Source organism: Rhipicephalus sanguineus, chromosome 11 (genome assembly GCF_013339695.2).
Source record: "Rhipicephalus sanguineus isolate Rsan-2018 chromosome 11, BIME_Rsan_1.4, whole genome shotgun sequence".
Classification (NCBI taxonomy): Eukaryota; Metazoa; Arthropoda; class Arachnida; order Ixodida; family Ixodidae; genus Rhipicephalus; species Rhipicephalus sanguineus.
In genome coordinates this window covers 49,666,994-49,691,284 of record NC_051186.1, presented here as the reverse complement: position 1 = coordinate 49,691,284, position 24,291 = coordinate 49,666,994, and the positions used below count along the sequence as shown (strand labels likewise).

Sequence of the window (24,291 nt, the reverse complement as noted above, 5' to 3'; positions counted from 1 at the left end):
TAACGTGTTCATGTTTCCTTGAGTAAAATAAATCGTCGGCAGCCACAAGTGGCTGTACAGACGTAACACTAAGGATTTCTGTTGTGGTTTTAAGAAGAATAGTCGTGCGAGTTCTCCACGATGTCCAAAAATAAATTAGTTTTGAGTTGACACAAGCACGCATCAATGAAGTTACGTTTATTTGGCAATTTAACTTTGAGCACTAGCATTGATGCATCTTTTGTTTGTTCCAGTGTTGCAGGCACGAGTGTAAAAAGCACGATAACCAGCGTACCGTTCCCGAATATTCGTCATTTGAGTATCCACTTGGTGTTGTCTTCATATTGCCTTCACAGTCTTATACCAGGAGGTAACTGCATTCTTATCCCTGGCTTATTACGTCTGTATATTCCTAGAAAAGAAAAGTTGACCGAGTTGTGATCACTGAGAGTGATTACACTGTTATCGATAAAGCACGAATACATCGATTTGAAAGCATGCAGAAGTGCTATGGTAAGAAGAATAACGTTCCTGTCTTTGAAGCAGTTTCTATGATGCGTGCAACCGATTGAGCCGGTGGCGTAAGTTCTTCGGATCATTAATGCAGCGACATCGACATCCCGTGTAACGTGTGTGACTTATAATTCTAAATACGCGCATCATTATACCGATCACAACGGTGCCACCTCGCCCAGCTTCAAGCCAGCCTTGCGTTTGGGACGGGACGTGGCATGGTTTTGCGACGTCACTCGCGCGACCGAGAAGATTCGCCTATTAGCTTTTCTACCGGAGGAGAAATCTTGATATATAATAATATCTGGGGTTTAACGTCCCAAAACCAAGATATGATTATGAGAGACGCCGCAGTGAAGGGCTCCGGAAATTTCGACCACCTGGGGTTCTTTAACGTGCACCTAAATCTAAGTACAAGGGCCTCAAACATTTTCGCCTTCATCGAAAATGCAGCCGCCACGGCCGGGATGAGAAATCTTGAGCGACTGGCTTTGTGGCGGCACTTTATGGCGCTGAGATCAATTGAAGCAAACACGAAGCGTGGCCTCTGTTATCTTCCGTGCGCCGGCGGGCGATCGCGGTAGGCGGACCTTATCGCCATGACCTCGGGCAAAGACATTTTATTTCCCCCTATCTTGCGTATATATTTTACCCCGCTCTCCATCAACCACATTGCAATATCAGTCCGGCGCCCCGGGCGCATCTTTTCCGCTGTTTGTGAAGCTGCACTAACCACTGGCGGTAGGCCCTATTCCCAGTCCTTCCCTTTCCTCGCGGGAGGGAGGCCGCTCTTCGTGCCGCTGGCTCGCACGACCAGGTGTATGGTACGAACTACTTTACTTGTAACCAGGGGCGTACTAGGCAGAAATTTTTTTCGGGGGGGGGGGGGGGGGTCACCTCCATAATCTGAAGTGGGGCCAGGGCAGGCAGATGTGGTCGAGTGTCATTTTGTTCTGTGTATGCCATGACTAAAGAAATTGGGGGGGATGGGCACGAGCCCGGTGTGCACCCCCCCCCCCCGGCTACGCCGCTGCTTGTAACCTAACCGCTTACATATGCGTGATTCAAAATATTGGAATAAAGGCGCAGGCGCACCAGAGCTGGCTTAGAGATGTCGGCCAGGGGGCTTCCTGACGTCTACGGGCCCAACCACATATAAGTAGATTGCTGTAAGTAAAGGACAGTCATTCCATCAATCCCCGACCACTCAGTGAATAACCTGAGGTGGAATGGCACGGCTTGGCAGGAGGGTAACCTTATATCGCCCGTAGCTCCCTTGATAGAAGGTGCTTCGCTTAGAATATGGTACAAATTACGTTAGTTGTAACCTGACCGCCTACATTTAAGTGTTTCAGTATACTGCGGTGAAAGTGCACGAGAGGTTACGAGAAGGCGGACAGATCGCAGTGCGACGGTGATTTAATCAACAACTCCAACTAATTCTCCCTCCGAATCAGGAGCGTAGAGCGATTTTAGAAATAAAGAATTTCTGAGGATTGTTACCCCTCCAACGCCCCTCCCCCCCTCCTACTACGCCACTGCTCCCAATGCTGTTTGCTGACCTCCTGGCTAAGTTCAGACGGTAGAGCGACGGACCCAGAAATACACTGGTCCGGGATTCGAGAACCAAGACATCTAAGAAGTTTTCTTTCGAAGAAATCCGTTTGGTTTTCCGTTTTAGCTTCACGCTAAAAAAATGGTGGATCACATTGTATTTTTTTATAGCAAGAGGAAGAACACCCCTTAATAAAGCATACAATATCTATCGTAAATTCTTATTCGGGACGCCTTTTATGTGTTATAGTAATGATAATAGTTGGGGTTTTACATCCAAAAACCACGACATCATTATGAGGGACGCCTAGAGGAGGGCTCCGAAAATTTAGACCAATTAGGGTTCTTTAATGTGCACCTAAACCTAGGTGCACGGGCCTCTAACCTTTTGCCTCCATCGAAATGCGACCGCCGTGGCCGGAATTCAATTCCGTGACTTTCGGGTCAGCATTCGAGCACCGTAACCATCAGACCACCGCGGCTTGTTCTTTTATATTTCATTAAACACTTCAACTTCATGATGCATGTTCATTCTTATATACTGAATCTGTGCTAAACTCTTACGCGAATTCTCAGAATAATTACAAGGTGCTCTGAGTCTGCATTTAAGATCTTCTGAATTTAACGCGCAGAAAGAGGATTTCAAGCATGTTGAGAGGTAAGGACGAGAGACAGACTTGTAATAAATATGGCACCTGTGATACGGTACTTACTCATGCAGTTTCGTTCGCATTCTGCCATGCTTCCAAACCTGTTCCATTTGTGAGCAAAGCTCTTCGGGAAGAAAGTTTTCGTTGGTTTGCATTTGCTTTCGTCGACATCGTAGAAATAGCTCGTGTATGGCCTGTACCATTCGCTGTGCTCTTCCGTATGCTTAAGGCATCTGGATTTGTCTGTTTTGAAAGATCAATAAAATTAAATATTCAGTACTCTCCTCGTCAGCAATTCAGTTGGCTATCAATTGTATGGTGTTGTAAAAGTATGTCGGAAAAACCAAAAGCTTATTGGATTTGATCCATATCGGCAGATCCTTTTATAACTATTCATTGAATATGAAAACACATTAACCGACAAATAGAAAGACTGACCTCGACCTGAATTTCAGTAGCGAACTAGCCTAAATTTTTTTTCGCGCATACACGATATGGTTGTGTTTAGGTTACTGAAGAGTTTCAGGAAATAGAAGCCACAAAAGAACTGAGTCATAATTAAGCAGCTAAATATAACACGTGAGCAGCACCACTGAATGTTAACGCACAGGACCAAAACAGGCTATAAATTGTAGACCCGACACAAAGATACTGAAGCCGCACAGACACAACAGATACGAGGGCGATTATTTGCGGATTAATTACGGGCGTTCTTCCGCGAGCTATATGTCTTTGTAATATTTATTAGCTGATGAAACACGGCCACTTGAAAGACGTAAACAATACACGCCTTGCACGCAATAAGACTCTGTTCGGTTATGTTTTTGCACTTTGTGCACAATAGTAATGACACTGTTTCACACAAAAAAAAAACAATTTAGGAGCCCTTTCCCTACCAGGAAAATGGGGGCAGGCGAAGCTTGGCGTGTTTGTGCCTGACGTACTTTTATTTCTCTTTCTTTCTTTCTTTCTTTCTTTCTTTCTTTCTTTCTTTCTTTCTTTCTTTCTTTCTTTCTTTCTTAATGCGTGCCGGGAATTGGACCTCTCATCCACGTGCTTAGCAGCGCAACACTTCAGTTGCTACAGGTAGAGTGTACTAGAACAGGGGAGTGCTCCGAACGAGCTTCGAAAAGTGAAGCCCAAACAGGGTCAATCCGCTTGCAGCACTGCGATCGGTAGTCTGCAATGTGTCGTCGTTTAAGGGTCGCGCGCGGCTCCGCCGCAGTGGTGCAGGGGTAGAATGCCCGCTTCCCACTCAAAAGGCCCAGGTTCGAAGCGCAAGTGTAGATGGTGGGTTTTTATTCTCAGTGTCGCGCTGTATAGCTGTATTGGTTTTTCTTTGTTTCTTAAAACTAGCTTCAGTTGCTACGTGTTGGTCCAAAAAGTAACGCAAAATGTGAAGTAAAACAGAAGAAATTTGACAGTGAGATGGATGGATGGATGGATGCTATGAGCGTCCCCTTTATAACGGGGCGGTGACATGTCTGCCACCAGGCTCGAAGGCGAAAAAAAGAAAGAAAAAAAAAATAAACTTCCTTGTTTCATGTTGTCCTAATGCCTTATCTACATTGATTAAATCTACGTTATTATACCAAAAAATATAAATTCACGGTCCATCTCTCTGCCTCTTAAGGCAGAATGACCTTTTTTTTTTTTCCCAGTTATTTATTTTTGTACTTTATCTCTACTTTTCTGCCACCAATACTCTAACCGTCTCTTACTTATTTCTATCGCGGACGTGTTCAGCTTTCCATTGTTGTCCCTAAAACCCAAGGCTTCATGTAGACTCGTGCCCACACGTATACCTGGGTGAATATCGCCACATTCAATCAGTACATGTTCCATCGTTTCCTTAGTTCCCCCGCAGCATGTACATTGTTCTTCTTCGTTACTGAATTTCGCTTTATAACTACGCGTTCTAAGGCAGCCCGACCTTGCTTCAAACAGTAAAGCGCTTCCCCTTGAATTATCATAAAACCTTTCCCTCCTTATTTCGTTTTTTCCTTTTCGGTAGTTACTTTTCGGTAGTTAGTGCAACAAAATGTGGATTGATGGTATTCAATGATCACGGAGACCATACGGTCTTAATACAGGGCCAAAAAATACCGAGGGTAAGCGAGTACAAGTACCTCGGAGTATGGGTAAATGAGGGGGATAGATATATGGAAGTACAAGAGAAAGCATCGGTAGCAAAGGGAAAGAGGAATGCTGCAATTATGAAGCACAGAGCTTTATGGGGATACAATAGGTACGAGGTGCTTCGAGGGCTGTGGAAGGGTGTGATGGTTCCGGGGCTTACATTTGGGAACTCAGTGGTGTGCATGAAGTCAGAGGTGCAATCAGGAATGGATGTAAATCAAAGGACGGTGGGCCGCCTCGCGTTGGGCGCTCACGGGAAGACGACAAATGAGGCGGTAAAGGGTGATATGGGATGGACAGGCTTTGAAGTGAGGGAAGCGCAGAGCAAAATGAGATTCGAAGAGAGGCTGAGGAAAATGAAGGAGAGTAGATGGGCAGAGAAGGTTTTCAGGTATTTGTATAGAAAAAGCGTTGACACGCAGTGGAGAAAAAGAACTAGGAGGCTCACCAGTAAATATACGGCTGGCAGTGCGGGCGATATGACAACAAGGAGCATTAAGCGGAAGGTCAGAGAGGCGGAGAGGACTTATTGGATGACAGCGATGGAGTTATAGTGCAGTTATTTGCAGCGCCACCGCCCGGGATTGAACAAAAACGTAAAGTATGGCCTCCGAGATTTTCGCGAATACGAGACTCGAAACGAGATTTGACATTTTACGTTACTTTCTGAAGCAATACGTAGCAACGGAAGCTAGTTTTAAGACACAAAGTAAAACCAACACAGCTATGAAAGGTGACACTAAGAATAAAAACCCACCATCTATAGCAGCGATTTGAACCCGGGCCTTTTGAGTGGGAAGCGGGCATTCTACCCCTGCACCACTTTGGCGGAGCCGCGCGCAACTCTTAAACGACACATTGCAGACTACCGATCGCAGCGCTGCAAGCGGATTGACCCTGTTTGGGCTTCACTTTCTGTACATTGGTGCTGCGGCCGTTCCGAGCACTCCCCTGTTCTAGTACACTCTACTACAGGCAACAACGACGGTCATGCGTTCGTATCAAGGCAACAATGAAATGTGGCAACGTAAAATTGCAAGTGACCTCAAACGATCGGACTGCCGTATCATAAACGGCGCATAGGAATACGCATCTGATCGGCACACTTCGAGGACCACATTTCTTTGCGCTCTCCGACGCCGGGCTTCTCGTGTATACGACGCCGCCGAAATGTGTGAGCTATGAAAGCTTCGTTCAAAAATAATTTCACGCAAGGCCCTGCTTGCGGATCTAGATGTTGTACGAAGCATATATAAACATCATAGGTCTGAGTATAGACCAACTGTCTTCACCCAAGGTGGGTGGGCTCTTCGCTCCCGGAAGACTTGCGCCCTACTATGACTTCCAGCCCTGTTCACCATATATCTATGGCTAGTCCTCTGGACTCGAAGTGGACTACGAGGCCTCCCGCTGACCCTCGGTTGCTGTGCGTTTAGGGGGCACGTCGTAGTATAGCAAAGGGGTGGGAAAGGAAAGTGAGGGTGATCAGGACTGATGTTAGGGTGTAGCGAGAGAGAGAAGACGAGAAAGACGTCATGACAGCGGCCGACGTGGCCGTGCCGAGACCTCGCCATTTTATTTGGGAGGCGAACGACCCTATCGGAGCGGCGGCGGCTGCAGGCGTCCAGACCGCCAGGAGCGACAGCTCGTTCTCAACTGCTCGCGCCTCGAGAGCCCAGCATGAGCTGCGCGAGAGGCGCGGCACGTAAGTGGTAAAAACGATGATGATGATTGTGAGGGATGATGAGGAGGAGGGGGAAAGAATGGAGCTGAGAGGTTAAACCATAGCACAACCATGTACTGCTTATCATAGCAAAGGGTGGGAAAGAGAAGTGAGGGTGAGGAGGAGGGAAAGACGTAGAGAGGGCATTATAGAAAGAGATACAGAAAGGAAGAAACATGAAAGAAAGACGAAGAATATTTAGCAAAAGATACAGAAAAACAGAAATATGAAATCAAGAAGAAAGTAATAGAAGAAGATGATAAAGAAAGACGAAGAAACAACTCAATCTGCGATCGCTAGGTGGCGGCTTGCCAGCTCTAGAGTTATTGTATATGCTACCTTTAGGTAGCAGAGTTGCGCATCTGTATTCCAAACGCCGCTAGCAACCGTGCATTGCGGAAAAGCTGACGCTCGAGCCAACGCCGCCGCTGCAGCGAACTGAATTAACACTAGTCATCAACAGCCAATGTTTATTGCCGGTCTTCGACACGCCACACAGGTTAATCGGCGACACGGTAGGCATGTCGCCTGCAAAAACTGAATGCGACTTCACCGCATAGCAGTGGTTGCTAGCCAGACCTATGCGCAACTCTGCTACCTAAAGGTAACATACAGAATAACTCTAGCCAGCTCCACTGTCTACTCAGACTGCACAGGCGTGGAACTGGCTTCAATTAATTTTTAATAGAAAAGAGCCAATTACTTGCGCACGTAAACCAGCAGTCTTTCGCCACCCTGAAGTTGTTGCGGTTGCCTCCGCAGCCAGTGTAGTTGAACCGTTCACAGTCTTGATATATGGGGTTGTAGCCGTAGCGAACCTCACTGTCGTAGCATTCGCCTTCGTCTATCGGAACGGCGCAGCGGTCTTCGATAAACTCTGGAGAATGGAAAATAGGAACTTTGCAATGTGGTAAACGGTGGGTGCATATAGGGTAGAGCTTAAAGAAGAATGCAAATTACTCTCATGCAGCGTTTTGCCCTGTCTCCATGTGTTTTACACTGAAAGATGTAATACTGCCACGTAGTAGTGACGTTGACGAAGAAAGCAGTCGGCTTGTTCAAACTTAACTTTCTATTTTGGCGAACTTGTGCCCAAAAAATTGGACCATTTCCCGCTAAAGGGGACCATGAGGTGATGCGAAGCCGGAGCACTTGCACAATCGCGTTCCGTTGGCGTTCGTTGGGCATGCTACCGTCCTCGCTTCGTGGAACGCGAAGCGGAACGCTATGCGCATCGTGCCTTCCCTCTAGCATGGCCGTTAATTCTCACAGGGCGAGCGGGGAACGCGGTCGACAGGCGCGCGAGAGGGGGGCAGCGTAGGAGAGGAGAGAGAGGGGGAGGGAACGCGCATGCACTGGCGCTCATCGCAGCGTTGCGCAGGAGAGAATTTCGGTATGTGGAGCCCACGTTTCAGTGGAGGAGTGGAGAGGGAGTAGAGGGGGAAGTGGAGAGGGGGAGGGGAGAGGGGAAGTGGGAGAGAGGAAGTGGAGAAGGGAGGTGAGAGGAGGTGTGTGGAGAGGGCTTGCGCATGCGCAGTAAGGGTGGTCACGCCGCACACCACCACCACCACCGGTTTGAACTACGCTATAGGCTTCCCAAGCAACGCTAAGCGGCGCTGCTGCTCTTGACAGGCAGCGCCATCTCTGGCAGAAAGATAGAAACTGGGGTGTCAGCAGCGCGCGTTTTCCCTTCTCTCCACCGCGTTGCCGCTCGCTTCTGTGCACGTGCAGAGCTCTCACGGCGCCTCAAGATGTACCGCCTGCAGCGCGGGTTCAAAAAGAACTCACAGCTGGACAAGCACTTCCGAAAAGCGAACTTGATAAAAGGAGAAAGGCTGGTCAATCACGTTAACGGTGAAGAGCAGTCGATCGACGACAATGACGCCCGACTCAAAGCGAAATGCATTTCCCAAGTCGCGATTACACCGTGTAGGACTATACCTCCAGGTAAGTCTCATTCTGTCATGTTAAAGATGAATAATGGTCCACATGCACTCCGAAATGAAGCCGTACACGCTATCGATACTCGGCGTTGTGGACTACAAATCATATGATTGTTGTTTTGATATGGCATGCTTACAGTAGCAGCCGTGTACTTTCGTGAACAAACGTTTGCAGCGTGCGAAAAAAAGAAATTATACGGCCATGGCACTGTTTCCTGAGAAGGTTAGAGTCAAGTCCTCCGTGCCGCTGGAGAATCACCCGCCGATTAAGACGCGAGGCAGCTAGCTGAGCTTTAACCACTGTGAAGCAAGATGAACTGCTCGCCTCGTTTCTTCAACTCTCGCGTCATGCTTGCAGTCTCTTTTTATGATATCGACTTGACAGGCGTATAAAACCTGTTGCGCGAACGCGGCTAGAAAATCGCACAAAGTCAGAAGGTGGTTACTTCAAGGTTGCAATGGCAAAGCATGTATTAAGTGCCAGTTATATTTAGCGGCTTAAATATATATCATCCTAATAAAGTGACAAAAACAAAGCAAAGCTGCAGAACGATGTCAAAGCTTACTGAAAATGCACAGACGTCCGTTCCGGCGTGATAAAGCAGCCTTCTCTACGCGTGAATTGCAGGCGCCGAACTTCTGACAATGTGCCGAGTTCAGTTGAATTCAACCAACCGCGCAACGCTAACGGTATAACGTGAGTGTGAACGTTCAACAACGACGGGTAGGTCTCACGAACACGGGGAATCAAAACACAAAGTGGTTTCACCTACAACCGCAACTGAACTTTCACAATGCGAGAAGACAGCGAGTAATCATTGCTGTAGTCGCTGCGTGCATGCGCCGCGTTACTTACCGATTCAGGTAGTCGAAATGAACGAAAGCGATGAACTCAGACAGCCAAAATAGAAGGCGGGACAGCGCTCTCAGCTATCTACGCTTGCCGCCTTTATTTCACGTGCGACACGCCTGGGAATCGATACAGTTTCACACGTGAATCGCGTGCCTTGGTGTTGTCTGCACTGTTGTGGCAGCGCACGACGGAGCAATACTTCGACCTCGCGTCCACTTCCGTGGGATCGCTTCTGCCATCGCGGAAATGCACTGCTTCGCACAGCAAGCATCTCGGTTCAACGTGCCGAGCTGACGGCCCCCCAGTTATCCGCACCGACAGAAGAACGCGTGCACACGTGCGCTACCGCTACCGTGAAAGGGGCTGAGTCGGCCGCGCCAAGCTGCAGAGCTTTCCGACAGAGCCGCGGCGCGGCTGGCGCGGCGCTGTCGTGGCGCCGCAAGCTTGAGCTTGGGTTTCCTATAAGATGCTTCGCATCTAAAAATGGATCCCTACAATGGATCCCTGGACACTGCGGATTGGCAGGCAACGAACTTGCTGATGCTGAAGCAAGAGCCGCTGTCACACCCCCATTAACGTGAAACTATCGTACACGCGAGGTGACGTGAACTCTTTATTGAGATTGCTCATGCGAGAGTGTATAACGACTTATTGGTCTCAGCCAGACCATCGATAGAGGCGCCTGCGGGAAATAGATCCGGAAATGACGTTTCGCCTCCCGGCTAGATTGAACCGAGGCAACGCCAGTTTGCTGCACCGGATTCGTCTGGGAGTTGCATTCACTCGCCGCTATGCACACCTCATCCGCCGTGCGGACAGCCCGAACTGTGAACGCTGCCAAATGCATGAAACAACAGCACATATATTTTGTGACTGCCCACTTTACCTGTCGCAACGTAATACGCTCGCTTCAACGTTGGCAGGAATCGGTGTGGCAACACTAAGTGAGACTGGTATTTTGTCAGCTATGCGCGACCAGACAAAGTCACCAACTGCTATCAAGGCTGTTGTAGATTTTCTTAGGAGCACAGTACTGGACACCAGACTCTATCGAAACCACTATGTTACGTGGTTATTGTATATACGCATAGCTATTTCCTCTCCCCATCATCACCAGCTCAGGCGGACCTCTGTGCTTTCAAATAAATTCTCTCTCTTTCATAACATTATTAACCAATTAAACAAATATTTCGCGTTATCATTGTGGATAAAGCCACTTCGTCGGAAGAGATTACTATTAACTGCAGAAATCTTACCTGCACAATCACTAAGGCACTCGCCCTTCGTGCGGTATGTGTTGCTGTTCGGATCGCAACCGCCGTAATAGTAAGGTCTGCACGTCCTGTTGTCAGGATCAAACCAGAAGCGCCGCTCCAGTTCAGGCTCCTTACCTTTTCTAGTACATATGGTGTCATTCTTAGGGCCACCGCACGTTCCATAGTGTGGATCTGTTGCGGTCGCAAGGAAAAAAAATGTGTAAGCTTGCATGGTAATCAGAGGTATGACCATAGTTCGTCTATAGGAGGAAGCATTATCAAGAACAAAAACAGATATAAACCGTAAACAATATCACTGAGAAAAAATGTGTGCATTGAATGCCCATGTGTGCGTGCGTTTGTGAAGCAGAAAATGGAAGTGGTTATTATCAAGTGGCTATCAAATTACAACTACGCGATGCCGACGCAAGTATTTTTCTTGACCGCAATGTTTGATTTCGTGCAGTTCAGTGCAGCTTTGGGATGCAGGTCATGCAGGTCAGGATACGTCATGATTTCGTGCAGTTTTGGGACCCAGGTCATACATCCCAAAGGTGACATTGCAGTTTATGAATATGTTTTACGAAAGCAAGCTGCAGCGCATATGAATTCAGGCTTTGTGAGTGAGTGAGTGAGTGAGTGAGTGAGTGAGTGAGTGAGTGAGTGAGTGAGTGAGTGAGTGAGTGAGTGAGTGAGTGAGTGAGTGAGTGAGTGAGTGAGTGAGTGAGTGAGTGAGTGAGTGAGAGTGAGTGAGTGAGTGAGTGAGTGAGTGAGTGAGTGAGTGAGTGAGTGAGTGAGTGAGTGAGTGAGTGAGTGAGTGAGTGAGTGAGTGAGTGAGTGAGTGAGTGAGTGAGTGAGTGAGTGAGTGAGTGAGTGAGTGAGTGAGTGAGTGAGTGAGTGAGTGAGTGAGTGAGTGAGTGAGTGAGTGAGTGAGTGTTTTTTCAGTGTGTATGTATGCATTTGCGAGTGCTCGAGCAAGCGGCATTCTTACCTCTGCACTTTTTGTTACACTCTGCCAGAGTTAGAAAACTGTTTTTCGCGGGCTTCGGTATTTCTTGGCCCAATGGTAGATCTGCGGCGTACTTCTGGCATCGTGCGGCAGTCTCGTTGTAGAACCACATCAGGTGAGTTCTATTTGAATTTCCCTCATGCTGTGGTGGCTTTTGGCATTCCAGAGGAACTAATCGTTTAGTCATCTCTTCCTCGGAAGACTCACTCTCCGAAGAGGCATAACACAGGCCTAAAAGAGTACCAAAAGCATCAGTTTACAGTGTGCGAAGCAGAAGCCATTCAATTAGGACAATTCTTTTTAAATTGACTATATCTTTAACTGCAAATGCCAGGGGAAGGCGTAAACGTTACCTTTAGGTACTTGTGATCACCTCGATGGCCACTACTAGCATACATTAGTAAACGTAATCCAATAATGCTGCTATTACGCGAATAAATACTGTAGGCCAGCCACCCCCCACAAAAAATGTCGTTTTCAGGTAAAACTTGCTCCCCCGAATGTTAGTACCAATATAATAGAGCATCAACGGTAAAATAGCTCAATAAACTGAAAAGACTCAAACAGTGAAGCAATCATCTGAGTGATATCGTTCGTAGTGATGTAATAAAGGTTAAACACAACAGTCTTGGAAGGAGAACTTTCGAGAAGCAGATCATTTTATATAACTTACTGTCACAAGTTTACAAGAGTTCATTTTCACCCCCTGCAATGTGCACTTATGTAATGTTTACCATCCTTATTTTTAGAAACGGGTAAGAGCGCAAGACAAAGGACAAGTGAGAGAACAAGCGAGGACAAACAAATCGACCAAGATCTTGAGCGGTATAACAGCAACGGCACAAAATGAGAAGGCACACTCTTCATTGAAAATGTTCACTCCGAACTAAACCATAAAATTTTTCTCCTTTAGCTGTCCTATATATTCGTATAATAAAGCATATAAAAATATACAATTTACACAGTGCAAATTAAACTTCGCTGCATTTATAGTACTTTATTAGGTAGGTGTGAGAAAGGGGGAATGTAAGGTGGGCCTATAATTCTATTCGTTTTTACCTCCCACGTTTTATGCTACCTTGTGTGAATAGGAAGACGCGGGGAAACGAAAGAAAAATGAAGCGTAATTCATCCGTTGGTAGGACCAAGCTACAAAGAAAGCTTCCTAGTTGACGAAAAAAAATCTGCCCTAATTAGCTAAGATGGCGCAGCGACAACCTCTGAAAGGCTTTGGTCCCGGGTTCGTACCACGAACCGTGACAAATTTCTCGTCAACTGAGAAGTCTTTCTTTCCGAGATACCCATACAGACTGTGTCCGTGCTACATATAGCTTCGTGTTATCTGCTTCGCACTAATCGCTTCGTCTATATAGTTTCGTGCTATATACAGGTTGGCGACTTTTTTCTTAATTCGTTAACCTCTGCCCACTTTCCGGGCTTCCGCGGATGCGATTTTCCGTATTCAGAGTCCACATAATGGCATGAATAGAAAACAAAAAGACCTGTTCTCGATATTCATGCAAATTGACTGTAGTAACAGAATATGTTAATTCTATGAACGCACGACCTTTTGGAAGAGGACTTGAAGCGTGACATGGTCATTTAACTATGTTTAACTTTTAAATGTTCGAAAGAGAGAAGTTCAACAAACTTTTTTCGGTGATGTCGGGAGGTATGTAGCTTCCCTTCACTCGACTGTCCAGGAAGTTCGAGGAGAATCAAAAAACTGAATGTTGTTTCCTTTAAACCAGTTGCGTCTTTAACCCTCCCCCCTACTACCACAAGCCATTTACACTGCTTATATTTCTGTTTAGTATTGATATCTTCGTCTCTTTCGTGTTCACTTTTTTTCTACTATCTACCATTTCGAAAGATGTATATAGTTGTTCTTTTTTTATTTGTATTGTGACGCAGCCATATTTCTCATTTCTTTTCTTTTTCTTATTTAGAGTTCATGTTTCTAATATACCAGTTGCTCGTGACACTACAGTCGTCACGTACTTCTGGCCGGTAACATTTTACGCTCTTCAATGACGTTTTGTATCATTTCGAACTGTGTTTCTTTACTCCCTGCATTGCTCTTGCACATGTGCCATATTCCTCGATGCTTCTTATAAGAAAACGTCCCCGTCTTTTCTCTTTATCATGCAAAATAAAAAATTCACCGACGATTGCGATAGTGCGTAATTGCGAATTCTGAGCGCAGCTGTTTAGGTGTTTTGATTTTGTGATAAGTTGACGTAAACACTTTGAGAGAGACATTTATGTATTTGCAGTTGCGTACCACTATTTAATGGCATTGAGCATCTTCACACCCAGATATCTCAGTGCATGCGTGCAATCCATGTCGCCCTTCTCTTTGACTCTTCCTTGCACTGCCCGGTTCAGATTGGACATACCTCGGTTGGCCTTATTTACGTATTCCCCCACGTTAGCGGCACATATGCGTACACGTACAGCCACTATCTGAAGATACATGCCTGAATCTGTAAGTAAGACTGGCGGCTCACTCCTTTAGCATGCGACCGGGCATAACCCAACGAAACGGTGGCGCAAGGAAACCCGGCCGCAGCAGCGAGCGAAACGACCTTAGGCTTAGGCTCGTCTATGGCTCCAACGCAAACAATGCGATGAGACTACAACTCGTACAAAGGTATGAGCAGTCTGCTTATCCCCTCTAAAAATACGGCGCTCGCGACTGTGTTCGACCACGCCCTGACGGCCTAAGTGCGCATTTCCTTCCGGAGCCACGCAGTCACTCCTCCGGCGACGGAGACGGCAGGCGCGTTTCATCTCTGCTTGGGCCGCGACCGTCGGTAGTTCTCGCGCGATTTCAGTCGCACACAGACCGTACGACGCGCGGGGCGATGTTATCGATTTGGACTTTACAAGAGACATCACGGCGACGGCGAAAATGAGCGTGGAGTGTCCATATAATTGCTATCGCAATAAAAACTGCATAAGTGCAAGGGCAGCTTTCTCTGCTATTGAAAGATGACGCCAGGGTTCAATAATTTCCTTTTTTTTCTCATAAAATGTTCAGCTGTAACCCAGTAGACTACGTGTGGTCTGTGAAGAGATGCGCTGGACTTCGTACGTAGGGCAAGTGCACGAAAGATGCCCTATGGTTTTTTTTAGACCTAGCCTGTCAGGATTCGACTGGGCAAACATGTCTGCGAAACATCGCAGAAAAATCACTGACCAGCTACCGCTCTCTTCTGCGTTCGATGCGGAAGCCTCGTCAAGTTTATGCTTGACCAACATTAATTCGAAAGTAGGAATGTGTCTGTATCACAGGTATTTCCGCTTGCTTGACTGATAGGATTAGAGGAGTACTGACACGAATTTTAAACGTTTTCGCATTGTTGCACTAAGTAGAAAGAAACACTGGTGTTGAGAACCCTAAAAACAGCATCGTGGTGCCTGAGAATGCATTGAATGTACCATTGTCTTTAAATAAAAACACTTTCGGTTTCGATATGCAGGGGGAGGTTTCGCAGTGACGTGTAAACACAGTCTGACGTCACTGAGAGACAACTCGCGACGTACTAGCAGCAGCACTGTCATCTGCTGTCACTCCCACGTAGTGCACGCTCCGACAGCGATTTCTGCGATTTACGCTGCATGCAGGACGCATAGTTCGCAAACCCATTGAACTATGTTGACTCGTCGTGATAATGTCCACTGCGGTGGCGCTGACATGCAGATGCTGGGCGACGGAAACTTTAAAGCCATAATAAAATATTTTAGAATAGACTGAGCGCAAACGGACGAGACACAAGAACACGAGACGACTACACGAGCGCTCGTGAAGTCGCCTTGTCTCCTTATGTCTCGTCCGTTCACGCTCAATCTATTCCAGAAAGAACCAACGCGCCCAACAAAGCATTTTATTAAAATATTTTATGAAGCATTCCTGGCTCCGTGGTGTGGAGAGCGTTAACACTGCATGCCAAGACAAGAAAAAAAATGTCCCTTTCGCGATGCCGCAGAATTATATCATGGCTCCGTTAAGTGGTCTTTACACCACTGCAGGGGCGGGCCGGGCAGGCAAGTGTGGTCAAGTGTCAGTTTATGCCCTGTATACAATGGCAGAAAAAACGATCTCGCGGGGGGGGGGGGGGGGGGCGTCATATGCCCGGTACGTTAGCCCCTGGCTACACCACTGCACCATCGTATGAAGAGCGGAACCGCAGACTTCAGCTGAAACGTCCATACTGTACTGCGCTACGAAGCTCACTGTTTAATCTGCACTTCTTGACGCAGGCCGTGTACTTCTGCATAGATACGCGACGCATAGACGCAAATATCATCCGCATAAGTCGATATTTCGACCGACATGGGCAGAAATATATGCATAACTACGTTAGAAACATTGCTCTTGCTATCGCCTATCACCAAAGCGCTATTGACGTAGGAAATGACAAACTACACAAAGCAACTTTTTTTTTTACTCCGTGAGAGTACACAACTGACGCACTCTCGAAAGGCGTTGTGCTACTGAGAAAAAAAGATCAGCAATTTTCATTTTGCCTCATGTCTTCTCCTGCTATATATAGATGACGAAGCGCAAAATAATGTCCATAGCGCCACGGCGGCGTCAACGGAAGCCAGATTTCCTTTTTCTAGAAAGCCTTGAATACCTTCTAGTCACCACTTACTTCACCACACTCTTCGTGACCTTGCCGATTCAACGGATCAATATTTCTGGCATAAATGACAGCAAATTGCGGAATTTTACCAGACTCGTGGAGTACCTTGTCAACCTCCCAAAAAATCAGGATGGGCCCAGTGTCACGTCTCCTAGCTGTTATCTCGGGAATACATTGCCTCGGGATCATACATGCGAACTGCGGATCCGAGTTTGCAAAGAATGATACTTGTGGTACACAATCTGGCTTAGGCGAATTCTTTTTCCTCAAACCATACAATGCGCCTTCAGCTAAGCTGAATTCTGCGCGAAGGGATAGCCGTCTGTCACCGTGGTAATGTCTCAGAGCTTCGTTAAAGGGGCCGCTTCTCTCGCAATGACGAGATTGGGAGATACTGCTTCTGCTGGCTCGTGAATTATCAATAGTGGTGTGCGAATATCAGATTTCGAACTTCGAAGCGAATTTAATGATGAGAGCCAAGTGCGAGTCGAATATTTTTCGAATAGATTTTCGAATACGAATAGTACAACTTCTGACTGTTGCAAAGCAATTTTTTTTTTCACCAACCAGACATGAAAAAGTAAGTTTGCTGTACAGAAAATAATAATTAATAACAATTGTTGGGGTTTAACATCCCAAAACCACGATGACGGGCGCCGCAGTGCAGGGTTCCGGAAATTTAGACCAGCTCTGTTTCTTTAACGTGCACCTAAGTCCAAGTACTACTCGAGCCTCAAGCATTTTCGCCTCTATTGCAAATGCGGCCACCGCGGCCGGAATTCGATCCTGCCGACTTTCGAGTCAGCAGTCGAGCACCATAACCGCTATACCACCGTGACGGGTACAGCAAATAATATACAAGAAATTTGTGCATTGTATAACACCATTGCTTGACAGTCCAACATATGCAGCTAATGCTGCCATGAAGGATGGATAGCAACTCGGAATGTTCGGCCAGAAGCGACACAGCTATTAACGTCACCGTTCCTCCAGACAACGAAAACACACTGGTGCTGACTTGTTAATCTAGTCTGCATAGTTCAGTCCTCTAAGCATATTTTATCACTTTGGAAGAGCAATGACAACCGTTCGGCACGATGTTCACTGCAGATCTTTCACCTTAAGCTAAACCAGAATAATGCTGGGTTTCCTTGTTTTTAGACCTTTCCTCTCAACTTTACAATTTCTCTCTATTTGTTTCGGTAATGTTGTTCATCATAATTACGGCCTTCAATTGCCATAACGTACCCGGCGTCATACACAATTCTATGCTCTGGCCAATGCACTCGAATACAGTTATGAATATTTATTATGGTCGAATACAATTCGGGGATTCAGAGCAACGCTGAATCGTAATTCATGGACTTGGTCTTGCTAAACTGCCTCAGACACAATTTGTGACGCGTGCATTTTTCAAGGTAGTTGGAGAGTCCACGGGAACAAAATACTGAATAATAACTGGCTTCTCAAATGGCTCTATGACGTGTGAGAAGCGTATTGACGAAATGAAACCGAAAACAACCCGAATATGTCAAAGAACAGCCAAGGAGGAGACCTTTGATAAAGGCCGATTCGAATTCACCGATTCATGCGGACATGAAACGCAGAACTAAGTGCTCTTTTTAGATGACCGATCAGCCGGTCTGAATGAAAATAAGCCGCTCAGAGTATCCTCCTCTGCCTTTCGTTCTTCTTCCCGTTTTCCGTTGATGCGTTGCATCATTCACAGTCCTTCAGTAACGAGTGGATCTAGGGTAAAGGGTCGCACTCGGGCGCTCGGGTGATGAACCAACCCTCGGGCTTAGTGAGAAAAGACATCCCGCGGATAGCAGACACTGCTATGAATATCTTAGTCAAATGTTGCAGTCGTGCGAGGCAAGGATAGTTTGAAAGCGGAGCGCGAACTTTCCATTTTCTCAGGCGCCCTCTTTAAAGGGACACTAAAGAGCAAAACGATTTTTCTCGCATTACTAAAGTAGTCTTTCACGATACCAAAAACACCACGCTTGCTGCGAGAAGACGCTTAATAAGCGAGAAAACGCGCAAAAAGAAAATACAGGTGGCGACGCCACCTTGGAATTCCCGCACCATTTGCCGTGACGTCACATATTTTTGACGGCGCCTGCTTGGGCCTACGTAGTTCCTAATCGGTTAAATCGAAGTACATTGTCCTCTGATGGGGCCAGAGACTTGACATAACGAGTTTGTGGAAATTTCGTCGAGCCAGTGGCGCCAAAATACGTTAAATGCTCTTTGAAACATTTTACGTCACGAATTACAAAGTTCGGCGCGACATTTAAAAAAATGAAACTTTGAACTTGGTTTTCTCCTCTAATAATAAACCTATGGCGGTGAAATAAACTACGCAAGGGTTCTCCGAGCACACTTTATCAATCTAAACCAATTCATTGTTTCTCTTTATGTGTCCCTTTATAGTACAGACGCCTGTGCTCGCTCACATCGGAGCGGCCGGCGCCTGCTGTTTGACGTGGAACAGCAGGTAGCATGCGATTGGGATGCGAAGATTCCGACACACTCATTGAGACCGCCGAAGGGAAGCTGGCTGCAACTAGCCTTGAAATCTGTACCTTAAGAATGTCGTCCATGGTGTGCTCGCACGACTTCAACAATGCTTACCAGAGACGCATTGTCGCAATGGCTCTTTTCACATTTTTCGAGTGCGCAGATTCATAAGGCAGGAGGTCCTTAGCACAGGGACTGTACATCCAGCACGAATGTGTAGGCGAATCACATACAGAAAAGGGGGATGGATGCGTCCGTGTACCTTCAATCTCTTTGAGCAAGAGTGAATGCCTATTTTTTTATTAGCGCTGTGCGATAGCCCCTTTTTTTTTTTGCAAAGCGATAGTCGTTTTCTATGGGCTATGCGATAGTTGGTTCTGCTGCGCCCTCTCTCTGTGCGCATATCTGGAAATACATATGTTTGGGTGATGTGCGGAAAATGAACTGGTTGAATCTGGCGCCCTATCCTGTCTTCTCTCGCTTTTGCATCCTTCACCTCACTTGCGCCACAAATATTTCGATAAACAATCGATTCGTTAGGCAATGTACTTAGACACTGAGGCCATTCGATAATTACTGCAAATAAGTTATTCAGGACCCCTTTATAAACAACTTAACACTGCCGTAAGTAGGAAGCAGAAGGTTTATATATTGCCTCACGTATTTTACGATAAAAAATGTCGCGATATGTTTAGTTAAGAATCGCTAAGTGTACAAAATTCAGTAATTCGCAATTCTACAGCCTAATGTGCCAGCGTCGCAAGGATTTGGACAGAACGACGGTGAATCACTGGTGTATACAGCTTACACGTTACCCGTCTTACAATGTTTACGAAATATTCCTCAAAAGTGTTCCTTCAAAAATATTCCCCGCAAAACTTACCTATAAGCAGAATCAATGATGGCAGATAAATAAGTAAATGCATAGAACCAGTTTTTTTTTCACCGGCTGAAACACCACGAGGGAAGAAACTGTGCGCTTTCTCGGTTGTCCAGTTCGCGTCTGACGTCCTTCATTCAGGCAACGAGACATGTATATACATTTACGTCCGATCGCTGCGTGTTCGATAAAGGACAGAGCAGCCGATTCGTTGCCTCCGTCAAAAGGTGTCGGACGTTGAATGTGTAGAATTATCTCGTTACTTTTTTTTTAGAGTGAGTTCAGCACCAAGTGCAACAGCGAAAATACCAGTCAGTTGTATATCGGTGTGGAAGCGCGAACGTAAACGTTCATGCCGTTTCCTATCGAAAAATCATGTCCTCCCCTCCCCCAACTCCCATCCGACTCTATACGTCTTGTGAGTTTGAAATTTCCGCTCGTGTTCTGAACTTCTCTGTGGTTGACATTAAAATATGCATATGCTAGTCTCCCTGAAATCGACGATTCTGCATATTATTTCCTAGTGTCACTGTAGTGGGTGCTCAGACTGGACGCTCGACTCTCTAGGGAAATGTGAAACTCCTGGGTTGTTGACCTCGCCCACCAGCAATGAACAGACCGACGCGGTCTCCAATGACGTCTTTCTTTAGATCAGCTGACTTGAGAACAGGCTCACAGACACCTTGCATCAGGTGGCACTCTGCACTTAAAATCTGCCTCCCTGCCTCTCTTCTATGTATCTCTCTCTCTGATTTCGCCTTGTAGTTTCTCGCACTCTCTCATCTCGTCTCACTGCAAAGAAGAGCAGGTGAGTCGGTCTGGTTAATTTTTATCTATCTATCTATCTATCTATCTATCTATCTATCTATCTATCTATCTATCTATCTATCTATCTATCTATCTATCTATCTATCTATCTATCTATCTATCTATCTATCTATCTATCTATCTATCTATCTATCCGTCTGTCTGTCTGTCTGTCTGTCTGTCTGTCTGTCTGTCTGTCTGTCTGTCTGTCTGTCTGTCTGTCTGTCTGTCTGTCTGTCTGTCTGTCTGTCTGTCTGTCCGTTGCGGCACAACCATTATAGTGAATGCACCTATTTAAAGCGAAATATAGTGATTCGGTTTCTTGTATAAACGGATATGTCTAATCATCTCAGTATAAGCTTTGAAAATAGGTGTCTACGCGTATAAATTAACGGTGCGGTGATGCTTAGGAGTAAATTTGCGGCGGATATCGAGGCAAGTGGAATGCGGCGCAGAGGAACAGTGTCGGTTTTAAAATATACAGGTTATATTTCACATCAAGCTTTCATGGACGGAATCTTGCCAACACCGGTAAAGCCGATGTCGGCTTCGCCTTTTGTAAGGCGAAATCATTATGCTTCGTATGAGTCGAAAAATCCGGAGTAGTGGGCGTGAACCCGAATGTGTCGAAAAAGCTACGCCAGAGCATGACGTCGCGGTGACGTCGTGCTCTGACGTCACCTGGACGTTGCAAGACGCTGAAACTTGTGACGTCCTCAATGACGTAACGAAATGACAAGTTGGGCTAAATGGTGCGTATTCTTTTTCTGAAGAAAAGCAGCACACAAAAAAAGCGTACTCAAGAAAGAGAGGCAGCGCTGCGTGTAACAACCGGCATAAACAGCTCCCCACCTAAAAGGCTTGGCACTATTCGCGTCCATGTTGCCCATGAACATGCACTAGCTGATTAAAAAATAAAAAAATGACAGTTTCGCTGCAAGGGCGAAGCAATGAATGCGATAGCAATGAATTGTAGTGCTATACGAAGTAAGGCTATAGCAGCTACCTCTTTTGAATCCCATTTCGCGTAACTCTGCAAAACACTTGTGTAAGTGAATACGGCCACTCCAGGGAAAGAAGCGGCGTTCGTGCAGTCCGTTGTTGCAACACGAAGCGGTGAGAACACAGCACGTATGAGGTTATACGAGCCGTTTGCTGATGTCTGCCGAGATAGCGCACTTGCCAACGCTCGCGACCGCGCCCTTATAATCAAAATTTGCAGTTGCTGCTCGAGCGACGCAGCCCCACTACCCTCACCCGGCATCCCTTCATGCTTCTTCGCCCCCGAAGGACGGGCGGGGCGTTTCCTTTCTGCTTGAGGATCAATCGACAGGCCGGCCTCGCACGCGGGGTGATGTTATCGCATGCGATCCTCCGTGCAACGGAGATGGCGGGTCCGCTTCACCTCTGCTTCACCGTCCCGTCGCCGCCGTCATGCACCGTATATATATATATATATATATATATATATATATATATATATATATATATATATATATATATATATATATATATATATTTCTAGAGCCCGTTGTAAACTCCCTTGTGGCTAGTAATACAAGTACATTAGCAACGTACCTAAAGACCCTAGATTTGTCCTTTTTACTTAAGTACCGACAACTGCCTCCTTTCCCGGCCCTCTCTCACGCGCAGCTGGCGTCCGACGCCATTTTCTTCCTAACTTGGAAGATTTACAAAGCCATGCGCGTCTAAGTACATTAGCCACGCATCTTTCAGCGGACAATATGCTAACGCGGAGCGCCTTTCTCCTCCCGTCAACCCCCTGTCATTAGTGAATGGGGGATCGCGTTTCACCAGGTGCTGGAAAAGCGTTAGGAAGAACATGGCTACCGAAAACGAGCGTTAGCCAATGAGATTCGTCGACGGCGCTTCAATGGTTGTCGGTACTTAAAAAAGAACAGGGAAAAATCTAGGGACTTTAAACGTACCCACTACGCGACAAATCATAATTTTTGGGAAGTTGGGAAGCACCCACCACGACATTACCCGTCATTGTGCGGAGAAGCGAGGTACCATCTCTAAGGCATTATGTGCAGTTTCTTGATGCAACGGCTGATGACGATGAAGATTTATGACATGAGCTTTTGTAATGGGTTGGAAGCTTTAAAGGACCCACTAGTTACGTAATTCGCATTGTGTGGCGCCCGGTCGTTATTTCATTCTCCCATCATGCTTTATAACATACGCCAACGTGAGAAAGAGATAGAGAGAGAGAATTAACTTTATTGAGACCCGAGGAAATGAATCATGGGAGCCTTATGGGCTTCCTTGGCAGCCAATAGAAGTGCACTTGCGAGGAACCCACTATGCTTTAAATCATCATAATTTTTGTGAAGTAGGGAAGCAGCCACTATGCAATTTTTCGTCATTCTGCGGAGAACCGTGGTATCTGCTAAACACCTGTAAGGCATTATACGCACTTTGTTGATGCTGCGGCTGATGACGATGAAGAGTTATGGCAGAGCCCTTTGTAATGAGTTGGAAGCATTCAACAACCCACTCGTTGCGCAATTCGCTTTGTGTGACGCCTGGTTACAGAATTCGCGTTGTGTGACACTTGTTTGTTATATTACTCTTCTACCACGCTACATTACATATGTTAATGTGGTTCCTTCCCGACATGAAGCCTGTATAGGGAATTTTGTGCAAAGCAGTTTCAAGCACCGGCATGGCTCTGAGGCAAAATACTGGGCTCCCACGCAGAGGACCCAGGTTCGAACCTCGTTCCATCCTGGAAATTTTTTCTTATTTCCTTTTTTTTTATTTCGAGCGATAGTGGTTACGGACACCGGCGGCGGCGGCGGCGGTGGACAACTACGGCACCAAAAACGGCCCTTGTTGTGATCTCATTAACAGCTTTCGCTATAAAATGCTTCCGAAGCGCGGAATCGGACCAGGGACCTCTCGCTCCGCAGCGCGTGGCGCTAACCACTACGCTACGAAACCAGATCCTCCAAGAAGCTAACGGCGAGCGTTATATACACACCCTTTACCACTGGACGGACTCGGAGACGGCAGGCGCTTGTAAGAGTTTCTTCATTACCAGCGTGATGGCGCGAGGAGCACAACGGGCGTGGGGGGTTGTATGTCTTGTTATTTCCCCGCGATGTCCGCGCTGAAGTTACAGAGCGTACGAAGGTCACTTCGCTCGCTGCAGCGGCCGCGTTTGCTAAAGGAGCGCGCTGTTCAAACAGAAATAAGTAACAACTGCGACATTTAGTTCGCGCTCGTCCTGTGTGTACCCGTTCGTTCGTTTCGTGCGTCCTGCTTTATGTTTCAACAGTGTTCTTCAAGTATCGAGCTGTGAGGCATGATAGTTCGCGCTCGTCTTGTGTGCGTTCTTTTTGTGCGTCCTTTGGGCTCGAGCGACGCGCTGGCAATGTCAAGCTGCTTTCCGTTCTTCGCGTTAAATTCCAATTTGTTGCTATCGCATTCATTGCTTCGCCGTTGCGGCAAAACTGTGACTTTTTTCTTTTTCTTGCGATTTTAGGGGGTTCGACCTACATTAGAGTCGACTTACAATCGTGTAAATACGGTACCACACGCGGGGTTATTTTCTCGATTTGAAATTTATACGGAATGTGACGGCAACGGCAAGAACCGGTCGTGTATAATTGCTATCGCAAAAAAAAATATGACACGAAGACAGTCATGTGTGGGACAGGCCGCTAGCAAGAAGTCCGCGGGCTGCATGCGGCCCGCATGCGACCGTGCATGCAAATGCATGCACATACATGCCGCCACGCGTTTGAGACCCCTGCTCTACGGAAGGTCGTGGGAGGCGCGATT

The 24,291-nt window shown here is 46.5% G+C and overlaps 2 protein-coding genes across 2 annotated transcripts in view; one reads left to right on the top strand and one right to left on the bottom strand.

The window, feature by feature from the left end:
- Positions 1–24,291, top strand: part of LOC119374828 (DNA-directed RNA polymerase III subunit RPC6) — a 339,724-nt gene that overhangs the window by 41,908 nt on the left and 273,525 nt on the right. The gene's annotated exons all lie outside the window — the stretch shown is intronic.
- On the bottom strand, positions 6,231–13,094 carry LOC119375011 (tissue factor pathway inhibitor 2-like). Its single transcript, XM_049411125.1, has 5 exons — positions 13,049–13,094; positions 11,602–11,850; positions 10,611–10,802; positions 7,262–7,435; positions 6,231–6,259 (listed from the first exon to the last, which is right to left on the bottom strand). The coding sequence occupies exons 1-5, from the start codon at positions 13,092–13,094 to the stop codon at positions 6,231–6,233; spliced, it is 690 nt and encodes a 229-aa protein (XP_049267082.1).

Coding starts and splice junctions, on each gene's coding strand:
- LOC119375011 (XM_049411125.1), bottom strand. CDS start 13,094: ATGTGGACTCTGAATACGGAAAATCGCATCCGCGGAAGCCCGGAAA. Junction 10,803..11,601: donor GTGTAACAAAAAGTGCAGAG/GTAAGAATGCCG, acceptor CGACCGCAACAG/ATCCACACTATGGAACGTGC. Junction 7,436..10,610: donor GTGCCTTAGTGATTGTGCAG/GTAAGATTTCTG, acceptor TCCATTCTCCAG/AGTTTATCGAAGACCGCTGC.